The sequence below is a fragment of the Desmodus rotundus genome, chromosome 9 (assembly GCF_022682495.2).
Source record: "Desmodus rotundus isolate HL8 chromosome 9, HLdesRot8A.1, whole genome shotgun sequence".
Classification (NCBI taxonomy): Eukaryota; Metazoa; Chordata; class Mammalia; order Chiroptera; family Phyllostomidae; genus Desmodus; species Desmodus rotundus.
Window position 1 is genome coordinate 76,750,305 of NC_071395.1, and position 11,176 is coordinate 76,761,480.

The window sequence follows — 11,176 nt, forward strand, 5'->3', positions numbered from 1 at the left end:
GCTGGTGTGGCTCGGTGGATTGAGTGCCAGCCTACAATCCAAAGGGTCACCAGTTCGATTCCTAGTCAGGGCACATGCCTGGGTTGTGGACCAGGTCTCCATTGGGGGCATGTGAGAGGCAACCACACATTGATGTTTCTCTCCCTCTCTTTCTCCCTCCCTCCCTACCCCTCTAAAAATAAATAAATAAAATCTTAAAAAAAAAAAAAAAAGATTGTGGAGCCAGGAAATGCCCTCCTAGAGGCATTAGTGGTCCTCGTATGTAAACATCCCAGAGCAGAGAATCAGTCCCTGCCTTACACAGTGCGGATAACTAAAAGTTCTTATAAATGGTGACTTTCTGCAAAGTTTAGATAGACCCGGGCTCTAAATGTGGGACCAGAACCTTCCTAAAGGTTATCCTCACATCAAACTTAATATAGCTCAACATAGGAGGGACAGGGTAATGGAAGTCAAGGGCAAAGCACTTTTATTGCAAAGTATACACTGAACTATTACAGGGGCAGCCTTCATGTAATGTGTAACCTGCCATCCCTCTAGTGTATCTGAACATTGCACTGGAGCATTAAGTGCCTCTGGGGTCCAGAATTTTGCCTATGAAGAGAAGGGCCCCTGTGTCTGTGTCCCGCAGCACAAAGATGAAAGGTTGGTTAAGGTGATAGTCCAGGGGGAAGGTGAGGCGGGCGGGCTGGAGCTCTGGGCTGGGGGTGGGGCCTGCCCCATCCTCATTCCACTCGAAGCCAGCTCGATGTTCCACTTGAGTAAGTTTAATAGATTTGCCTGTGATCTTGCTAAAGTCTGGTGAATCAAACAGGGACTGCAGCTCTGCAGGGATTGAGAGGGATTTCCATTAAAGCCCGGTCTTATCCAACACCCCAAGGAAGAACACAACCCTAATTCCCAAGTCCTGATTCAAGGCGATAAGCAAGCTGGGGGTGGAACACCACTTTTGACCTTAGGTGAGATGTACGGGGCTCTGGTTCAAGGCTACTGTAAGGGACTTGCCCAAGAGCACACAGCAATTGAGGTGAATATTAGAAACCAGAACGAAAGACTTGTCTTGAGAGGCAAGTGTTCTGAGTTCCTGTTGTAGGTACACAGTCATGGGGCTCAGGAATGGGTCTGAGAAGGAAGGCAGCTCAAGCCACCCCTCCGGCACTATGTATTAGAATTAAGGAATCATCCATGGTCTCCCTGGTGAAGCCTTTGAGTTCTACTTAGTGGGGCCAAAGGCTTAAAGACTCAACCCCACCCACCCGAAGAGCAAAGGAGCCTTTTGGACATACTCATCTCTTGCAGGGACTTGGTGACTTCCCCATCGTAACTCAGCTTCAGCTTGGGGATGGTCAGGACTGCTTGAACAGTCTTCAGTTCTCGGTCTATGTCATGAATGAACTCAGAGGTGAGGCTCTCTTCTATCATGGTCAAGTTCTGGGTCACTTTCTGAGGCAGGAAGAAGATGATACTCATACTTCCAGTCAGAGGCAGCTGGGCGATCTGAAACAACAGGGAGGAAGCCACCTGGGTTCTCCTGTGGAGCCTCGGAGCCTAGGGCTAGACACGCGCACACACCAGTTGGCTTCTCTCGTCCTATGGCAGGGCCCAGCCCTGCTCTCCCCAGTCCCTGATCTACTTAACCATCATCCCTTTAAGCTGTTGTTTTCTGGCAGCAAGACGTTTACTAGTGTTCCTTCAAAAAGTTGACTTGTCTTATCTTACCTTGGCCTAATACCAACTGAAATGATCTGCTGAAAGAATTTCCTTCTATGGTTCCAGGTCTCTGTTTCCTCCCAAGGCTTATCGGCCAGCAGGTACTGGTCGTCTGTTACATAGAGAGCCCCGGAGGAGGATGGGGGCGTTGCGCACAGCGACACAGAAGCAGCAACGAAATGGGTCCTGTGAGCAGAGGGTCCTAACCTAAGGTCCATGGGACAAATGGCATCGCAGGCCTCAGCGGCCCCTGGAGTGATGCACAGAAATGTGTGCGCACGTGCATGGCATTTCTTTCAAGTATTCAGGTGCTTCGTCAGGTTCCCAGAGAAAAAGGTTAAGAACTACTGACTTAGAATTAAAAGAAGTCAGGCATCTGTGAAACACTTAAAATGTCAGCAGTTTGGAGTTTGTGACAGTTTTCGAAAGCTTGGCTTTGAATTCTAGAAATAAAAGCTCTCCCTGCCCCCCCAAAAAATAAAAAAAGAATGAAGGAAAGGCAAGAAAACACCAACCGTTGAGTACCCATTCTCGGTAAGGTCACTTCACATTGCATTTCTAATTCTTACAAGCAGCCCTGAGAGAGTAAGTTTCTATCCACCTTTATTTTAAGGGGGGAAAAAGGCTCAGAGAAGCTATTAACTTGCTGAAAGTCACACAGTGGTAAAATTTAGACCACTGTCATTCTATTTCCACGACACCTTCTGTCGGTCTTTGGCTTCTCCCCACACCTAGCACTCACCCCACCCCTACCAACCTTGCAGCTGAGATCAGAATCCAAGCCATAGCGTAAGACAGCCTTAGGGTCTGACATCGTGGGCACTTTCACAGTCCTGTCCTCATCCAAGTGGAAGTCCTGGAGGGAGGTCTTTCTGGGGTCAAACTTTGTTGCCCACTGCCCTGGAATGGAACACATGGAGTGCCCTAAGCCCCAGGAGACCAGACTGGCATTGGGACCGTGCCCAGACCACAGCACAGTGCTGAAAATTGCCTGGCTAAAGGGATCGCAGCCGTCAGAGGCCCTGACACATTAGGGAAGGAGTAAACTCAGAAGGAGATGCATTGGTTTTACTGATTTGACTGTCTGGATCTTACAAGTTCCATGTTCACCCAGGGGAGGAAATAAACTGGGGTACGCTTCTACTGTGGTGTGTCTGGGAGACAGAATCAAAGGAGGTCAGAGCCAGAAGGGACCTGGACATCATCCCATCACCCCTCTCACAGCTGAGAAATCACCGTAGCCCAGAGAGGTGAAGTGACTCGCCAAAGCCACACAACGAGTTGATGATCAAGCTCCCTTAGTTTAATGTTGCCTTATAACATGCTGGGCTGTAACTGCTGCTTCCATTTCCTGGCGATCAGTGCTCCAAATACAGCTTTTCTCTAGGAATTTAGGGGTCCATTCTTGCTACTGCCTGATAGATGGTTACAAAGCACTGGAAGGGGAGATTGCCCAAAATCCCTCCCAAGGCTTATCCGAATGGACTGCCCTCCCAGCGGGTCCGTGGGAGAGCCTTGGGCACATCACCAGAGCCCAGAGGAATGTTGTTGGAGAGCTAGCCGTGGTTCAGTGAGTGCGTGCTGTGTCCTGGGCCCAGTGCTAGGGTTGACATGAGGTTGGGGGGTGGTGTAGAGTACCTCTGAAGTAAGCATGTGGGCCTCATGTCAGAGATGAGAAAACAGGCCCAGAAAGGCTATGAAGCTGGTGCAAGGCTGGGCTTTGACCCTCGTCTGACTCCAGCCAGAAATCTAACAGTGCCCGCCCCAAACAGGCACAAGAGTGGTCGTGCGTTCTTCTCTCTGCTAGGCTCTCCACAGGCCTCTTCCACTGGGTCAGCCTGGGATTTGATGACAAGCAGATAACACTCAAGCAAGTACATTTCTTAGGCCCTGCTCTGGCTTTGCCTCTGGGGTGTTGTTGAACTAGGTCTTTGACTCCCCCCCCCCCGCCCCATTCCTGGTCCTGTCTGACCCCCCACCATCTACCCTTGGCCAGAAAGAGAAGTGGAGAAGCCCTCACCCTTGAAGTAAGCCACACCCAGAAGGAGAATGCTGATTTCACTGGGCATTTCCCTTGTGGACTTAGCAAGTTTCCCTTTCATCTGGGTCTGCACCCAGTTGTTAACCTCCTGAAGGTCCGTGCGAGAGTTGCCAGTCAGGATTCTGGGCCTGGTCCCGTATGACTTTTCCAGTGGTGCGACAAAGCTGGATTTTATCCGCAGCTCTGGGGAGACATGAAGCAGCGTCAGTGTAGCCTGAGAGCGGAACCCGCATGCCCTCTTTGGAAGCATGCCAGGCTTAGGTTCTGGTTTCCCACTCAGCAGGCCCTGACTTCCTGCCTAGTGTCTTCCAGTGATTCGCTGGGGCTTCAGGCCAGCTTCCCCGGGCGGCGGCACTGGACAGGGAACTACAGATTTTGCTCATTGCTGTTTCTCTTCACGTTACTGTCCTCCACCGACCCTCCCGCTGTCTCCCTCAGCCCACTTACTTCCTCTTTCTGATCCCTTTGGGCTCACAGGGCCCCTTCCTGCCTACCAGGGCTAGGCCTGGCCTGGGCAGATGTGATCGAAAGAACTGCACCCCCCCAACCCTCCCCATGTGGCCCACAGGGCCCCCTACTCAGGCAGCCCGGGCCAGCACACTCACTCCTCTCAAAGATAATCCGGGAAGCACTCTTCAGGTTTTTCTGGGGGGCAGTGACGGAGGCCAGGAGCTCCTTGTAGGTTCCGTGGATGTCTGGGTTGGTGATCAGGTCATAGTAGAGAGCCCGGTGGATGCTGGACTCTGTCCGCTGTTCAGCTCCTGCCAGAGAGACAGGACATGGGCCTCACTGACTGTTCACCAGAGCCCAACTCCGGCCAGCTTCCGTGACAGGCCAGGGACACTACACCCTTAGTCTTTTCGTCTTCTGATACTGGAGACATTCTAGGTAGGAAGGAGCTTGAAGGCAACAGAAGAAAGGGATTTTCCTAAAGCAGGCTAAAGGCCTCGGGCCCGCGAGGGTGGGAATGAGGGTCCAAGTCCTGTGCGTCTCCCAGCACGGTGCCCGGCAGACTGTTCTGTAGTCACCTGTTCATCAGCTTCCCCCACGAGCTCAGCTGTGACCCGAGTGCAACTGCCCGCTCGTGTGCAGTCTGTCCCCAGAACCTAGCCTAACGGCGGCACGCAGTAGCAGCTCATTTAAGGAACTGATGAGTGTCAAAGTCACCATGTCAGTAAGTGGTCCTGAAGTCACACACCTGTGTCAGCAGTGCTCAGCACCCTCCTGGGGCGCGAGGGAGTCGTGTGTGCACAGCCTTCGAGCCCCCACTCGCAGGCAGGGGCCGGTCTCAGCGCCTCCACTGCCCTCCCTGGCTTAGAGCACCAGAGATGTGCGGTGGCCAGGTGGCAGCTCTAGGATTCCGGGGCTCTCTGCGTCAGAGAACTCACCCAGCGAGAGCGCAGAGAGGGCAGTGGCCACGCTGAGCGGAGACAGGAGCACATTGGCGGTGGGGCTCATGCCGGATTTCATGCGGTACAGGTCATAGCCGAAGTTGGAGACGGCCGCTGCCAGCTTGTTCACAGGGACCTTGAAGAAGGGATCCTCCTCCTCCACTGTGGTTTCGGGGGCTGGGGAGCCCTGGATTGGAGTACAAGGACCAGGGAGATGAGCAGTGGATGGCTGGTCCCCTCACTGCTTTGAGTGGGATCGTCGTTCCGGCCCCCTGCCCCAGTACGGTTTGTTTAGCCTGACGCTGGAATGAGTTTGTTCCCTGAGCCCGCAGGGGCTCACCGCTGCGGAGGCAGCCCAGAGGGGCGATGAGCTGGCCAGGCTTGAACGCTAGTTACCTGTGAGCCGCAGGCTTGTGAAACACTGAAAAAAAATTTCTTTAAACCCTGCTCTCAGGCCAGACCAGATTCCTGTCTGCTCACCCTCACTTACTGCTCCAAGGTCTCTACCTCTGAAAGTCTCCCTGTCTTTCCTTGATCAGATATCACCTCCTCCACCACAAACTTTTCCTCCACAGACTTCCTCCACCGCAGACTTCCCCAGCTGGCCCCAATCTGAAGGTACTTCTTAGTTTTCTGATCTGTTTTAGAGACAAATAGCACTTACATGTTAACCACCTACCATGTACCGACTTGCGTTCTGTGCTAGTTCTTTTCATTTGAGTTACTTCATCTCATACATGATGTATTTGATACCCCCAAGGTCCTTAAAGGCAAGACACAGAGTCCTCATATTTCCACCCACCCCTGGCACCTACAGAATAGATGTTCAGTAGGTGAAATATAAGTGGCTGGCCACGTGGTCCTCTAAGAATGGGTATTCTGAATCCCATTTTCTAGATAAGACAACAGACTCGGGTAAAAGCCACTTGTCTAAGATCACAAAGCCGGTGAGAGGCAGAGCCAGAATTTGACCTCGGAACTCACAACCAAGTGCAGGGGTCCAGTCACTGTGCCCTGGCTGCCCCGGGCCCTCGTGTGGCCCTCACCACCATGGTCACGGAGCTTGGGCTTCGTAGCACCTGCTTTGTAGGCTGAATGCGCTCCCTCCACACAGGAAAGAGGCCTTTCCACACCCTTCCATCAGAACGGATACCCTAGGATGCCGCCCACTCCGTGAGGCCCACAGTGACGCAAAGTGAGGAGAAAGGGTCTGAAGGGACAGCCCTGGCTTGTGAGAGCGCTTTTGCTTTTCATTTTTTTGGATCTTATTTTTGTCCGTACTATGTTCTCTGAAAGGCAGAGCAAGACATTTTCTCTCTCTTGCTGATGCCTAGGTGAAGAGGCCAGAGCCCAGCCTGGAACCTGGGTGCCCACTGAGGAGAGGCAGGGCTTGCTAACACCCCCCCACCCCCCCACCCCCTACCACTGACCTCCAGGCTGCCAACGCTGTTCTGGCAGCTGCCGCCCCCAAGCAGGGCTCCAGTCCAGAGGAGTAGCACGAGGGCCTGCATCCCGGGGCCTGCAAGAAATTGAAAGGTGGCAGGCTGCTCCCCTCACCTACCACCCTGCCCTGCTGGCCACCCTGGGCAGGGAGCAGGGGCTTGGCAGGACTAGGCACCTTCCCTCCAGCCTCCGCTGGCCGGAAGTGGACCCTCCGCCAGATCCTTCCCTCTGAGCAATGCCCCACCCCTCCACCCACAGTCTTAGCAGGTGAGCTTGGGCTCTCATCCCATTGTTTGTGTCCTGAGACCCACCTTCGAGCCTAAAGCTCCCAGACAGTGACAATCCAGCAGTAGGCTCCTGTGTGTGGATGTGGTCTAGCAAATGCACGCTAAGGCTTTTCCCCGGGGGCCCCCTGACCACTCAGGATATGGGATTTAGGGCAATATCTGGTCACAGAATGGGGGCAGCATCCAGATCTCATGTGTAGGCAGAATCACAGGGCTCAGAGAACGCAGGCATCCAGCCCAGCTCCTGCTGTCGCCGAGAAGTTCTCAAACTCACTCCTTGCATTCTCCTGGTCTGGAAGCTGGGACCTCACTGCGGGCTCATTCCCTTCTCAGACAGTTCTGTGTCAAGAGCTCTTCCTCTCACGGATAGAGCACTGGGTCCAGCCTGGGTTCAAATCTCAATTCTGTGTCTTTTAAAAAATATTTTATTTATTTTATTTTTTAGAGAAGGGAAAGGAAGGAGAAATAGAGGTAGAGAAACATCAATGTGTGGTTGCTTCTTGCACGCCCCCCATGGGGGGGACCTGGCCCGCAACCCAGGCATGTGCCCTGGACTGGGAATCGAACTGCGACCCCTTGATTCACAGGCCACCACTCAACCACTGAACCACACCAGCCAGAGCTCAATTCTGTGACTTAATAGCTTTCTAAGTCACAATATCTTCTCTTGTAAGATGGAAATCAAGTAGTTGTTAACTATCGTGATGAGGATTGAGTTAGGTAATGCCGTAACACACTGACCAGTGCCGGAGCCCGGTGAGCTTTCCACTGGTCTCTGAATCAAAATGTGTCCCTACAACTGGAACCCCAGAGCGCCCTTCTCCCCTGGGGAGCCAGGTCTTCCTCCCCCATCAGCCCGAAAATAACTCTTACACTTCTGGAGCCTTCTTTCCTTCAGGTTAAACAACCCCACTACTTAGGAAGACCACCCAAGCCCCTTCAACTCCCCCGCTATGGTCTCTTCTGACCTGGCTTTGGTCTGGCTCCCGGACCACAAGGGAAGAGGGAAATCTGGGCCCAGGACTCTGTATGCTCCACCATCCCTTACCATCCTGCATTCACTGCCCCATGGGCTCGCCTCACCCCTGGGTCATGATGTGGGGGTGGGGGCAAATGAGGGGGGTTCACAGATCAGATCTTTCAAGAGGCCTTCTGGTTAGAGAGTGGGACAAAACGTCAGCAACCAGGACTTTGGTCCGTGTGCTTTCTCCATCCACACTGCCAAGTCAAGAACTTAATCTGCCTTCCCTGTCCCTCGCCTCCCCTGCAAACACACACACACACACACACACACAGAGCCAAAGGTCTCAAGCTCTTCCATTATCATTTTGTGTGCCCAATGACACCCCCCCCACACACACACACACACAACACATACTTTTCCGACTCAGAACAATTACGAAAGTTGGGAGTGCAGTGTATTATTTTTGGCCGAAGTCCTTAAAATTAAGCCTGATAATCCACTGGACAACATTGTAAAGCATGAAAGGCAACAAAAGAAAAGATCGCCTCCTGAGTTTGCTCAGCTTACAGCTGGACCGCCAGTGGGGACGAGCCCACTTTCTTTGTACACCCTGGTCTTGGGCTCAGGTCTTGGAGCTGGAGCCCTGTGTGCTCAGCCAGCTGCTGTTCCACGTGGCTGCCGCTGCCGCTCAGGGAGAAATCCTCTGTTGAGATAACAGTGCAGAAAGCTTTCTGCAGTGCAAGATAGAAACCAGAACACCATCCAGGCTTACAGCTGCTCTCTCCACCCAGCCAGCCCCACCCAGAGCTGGCAGGAGCCTTCCTTGCCTGAGCCTCAGGAGACTGGTTTGCTGAAGAATGAAAATTCAGTGAGATCCACAGGCGGCAAGGCGAGAAGAAAAGTTGTTAGCACTAGTCGCTCTGGCCAAAGCAGGGAGTTGAGATGGGAGCGAGGGGGTAGGGTCATCTTGGGACAGTAGGCTAAATAAGTTCACAATTCCAATACCCTTGAAAGTGGGACCTTCTCTATGGGAGTCCCTACAGCGCCTGAGCCCAAGCCCCAGGGCCTGCAGTCACCTTCACCATGTGGGTGTGCTCAGGGCCGAAGATGAAGTGAGGGACCCTGACAGGGAAAGACACCGGGCTCCACAGCTGGCCCAGAGCCAGTCACCGGGACACGTAGTACTAATGGCACTTCTTTGAATCCTCCATCTTAAACTCTGGGGGTGGGGGGAGTGGAGAGATTATTGAGAGCCCCCTGCAAGGGCAGTAAGAGAGCAGAAAGGAAGGGTCTGCACCAGGGCCCCCTCAGCACACTCAAGGCCCTGTCCAAGGTGGTGGTTCCACAGGCCTGGACAGGCAGCCATTGCCTGGCCTGGGGCATAGGGACAACGATGCCATCCCGTCCAAAGGGCAGTATCCCAGCCAGACTCCTGTCCTACCAGGAGGGGGAGGGCACAGAAGGAGGTAGATATCCTCCCCATTGGGCCAAGGTCAAGCCTTGCTTTCTGCCGCGTTGCCCAAGTCAAAGACACAAGGAACTAGGATTTCATGACCTTGCCTTCAATCTGGGAGGATAAATTTGGGCCAATGCATGTGTTTCAGATTAAACCCGATTGTGAGACAAACACCATCCCTCCTCCTCCTCCCCCTCTCCCCCCTCCTCCCAGAACCACACAGCCTTCAAGCCACATGGTGGTGGACCTCATGGGCAGTGCAAGGAAGGGCACCACCCTTCCGCTGGCTCTGGCAGGGAGACTCTGAGGGGTCCCCTCCCAGCACACCCCACCTGTGGTGACTCCACCAGTCCCCAGGCGGTGTTTCTTCTGGAGACCTAAGTTGGGCCAGGGTGCCCATGAGTTTCACCTCCCCACAGTCCAGAAAGACCAGCCCTAGGAACAGAACTCGCTGGCACCCTCCCTCTCCCACCCTCAGCCTGGGGGTTGAACTCCCAGTGGATGGGCATGGGCCAGACAGTGATGCGGTTTCCGGGAAGCTTGCAGCTTTTCTTTGGCTCAGCCCTGCTCCTTGCTGTGGCTTGCCTTGGGGAGCAGAAAGGATGGGGGCAGCATTCTCTCCACCCTGGGCAGCTGAGACCCCAAATCCCAAACACTGGCTGGGCTAAGTAACAGTCATCGTTTGTGAGAGGCTACTAACCCCATTGACCCTCCAGCTTTCCCTGGCAGCTAATTTGGCCAACGGAAAAGGGTGGGCACTGGGTAGAGGGACCCAGCTGTTCTCCATCCCAGCGCTCCGGCATGGCGCAACGGGCCAGCTGCTCAGGAGTGTTGGGAAGTTAACTGTTGAAATCCACACCAGTTGAGTCTGAAAGAGCAGCAGAGAGCTGAGCTCAGGCTAAGTCTGGGCTGCAGGCTGGGCTGCCTCCCCAGCCGCCCTGGTGGAAGCACACCCCCTGACAGCCTCCTCCCCTGCGGGCTGCAGAGCCTCTTTGAGGTGCTGCTCAGACCTGAGCCAGCAGCTGAGCTCCCTGCTTCCTCACCACCACCACTCCATTGTTTCCCACCCACTTCATTCAAGTCTTTCCAGCCTCTCCTAGTGGGACAGCAGAATTTGGGGATCATTGGGTTACCACCTTCTGACCCCCAACTCCCTCTGCCCATTCTCATCCACTCACCCTGATGCCCAAGCTACAGAGGCTACTGTTTCCCCACCTCCTCTTCCCTGCACCCCTCTTTTCCACTCCCTTGGGTACCCTGCCTCTCCCCAGTCCCCACAGCTCACAGGAACCTGTCCCATCTTCCCCTGACACAAAGACCAGACAGGGAACTGCTTTACCTGTGGGTGCGCTGTGGCTCGGCGCCCAGCCTAGGTCTGCACACTGAGGGGGCTCCTGCAAGCACAAGAGCTTTTTCTGCTGCCTCCCAATCCAGCTTCCAGCAGGCTTCAGATTACAGCTACTCCTGTCTTAAAGCGACCTACACTCAATTCGGATTCTGTGATTGCATCATTGCCTGGTGTTAACTTTAACCCACTGCTGCCCTTCCTTCATGCACCCCCAAGACACACGCACTCACACACCCCACTCCTCCATCACACCTTCCTTCAGGCCCTGGCCTTCCTCACTGCCTGAGGTTCCACCTTCAGAGGGCAACCTGGCCAGCCCGGGTGGGAGACGGGACAGAGGAAGAGTCTGGCAGGAGTAGGCCCCAGAGGCAGGCTGGTGGAGTGGAGAAGACACTGGCCAGGGGTCTTCCCTACTCCACCCAGAGATTCTGGGTCTTTCCTGGTCCTTGGCTCTGGCACTAACTGGGATTTGCAGCAAGACTACCCTCATAGATCCTCCCTTTCTCGGTAGGGATATCTGTGTGCTCTTCCAGCCC

General features: G+C 54.0%; 1 protein-coding gene across 4 annotated transcripts; it reads right to left on the reverse strand.

Annotated features, from left to right (window-relative positions):
• Positions 1 to 452: 452 nt before the first annotated feature.
• Positions 453 to 10,772, reverse strand: SERPINF1 (serpin family F member 1). Of its 4 annotated transcripts, XM_045199269.2 has the most exons (10): positions 10,632 to 10,746; positions 8,404 to 8,539; positions 7,147 to 7,282; positions 6,573 to 6,661; positions 5,140 to 5,329; positions 4,357 to 4,512; positions 3,731 to 3,934; positions 2,468 to 2,610; positions 1,287 to 1,497; positions 453 to 825 (listed from the first exon to the last, which is right to left on the reverse strand). In XM_045199269.2, exons 4-10 carry the CDS (start codon positions 6,651 to 6,653, stop codon positions 566 to 568), a joined length of 1,245 nt encoding a protein of 414 aa, XP_045055204.1. In that variant the 5' UTR covers positions 6,654 to 6,661; positions 7,147 to 7,282; positions 8,404 to 8,539; positions 10,632 to 10,746; the 3' UTR covers positions 453 to 565. The 4 variants fall into 4 exon arrangements, with proteins under 4 accessions (XP_045055204.1, XP_045055203.1, XP_024420565.1 ...); XM_045199268.3 differs by lacking the exon at positions 7,147 to 7,282; XM_024564797.3 differs by lacking the exons at positions 7,147 to 7,282; positions 8,404 to 8,539 and having other exon boundaries at positions 10,632 to 10,772.
• Between the last annotated feature and the right edge of the window lie 404 nt (positions 10,773 to 11,176).

Excerpts from the sequence above, each read along its gene's own strand:
- SERPINF1 (XM_024564797.3), bottom strand. The coding sequence starts at position 6,653 with ATGCAGGCCCTCGTGCTACTCCTCTGGACTGGAGCCCTGCTTGGGGGC. Across the intron at positions 4,513-5,139 it reads CCTCTCTGCGCTCTCGCTGG|GAGCTGAACAGCGGACAGAG; the intron begins GTGAGTTCTCTG and ends TCTCTCTGGCAG. Across the intron at positions 826-1,286 it reads CAAGTCCCTGCAAGAGATGA|AGCTGCAGTCCCTGTTTGAT; the intron begins GTATGTCCAAAA and ends CAATCCCTGCAG.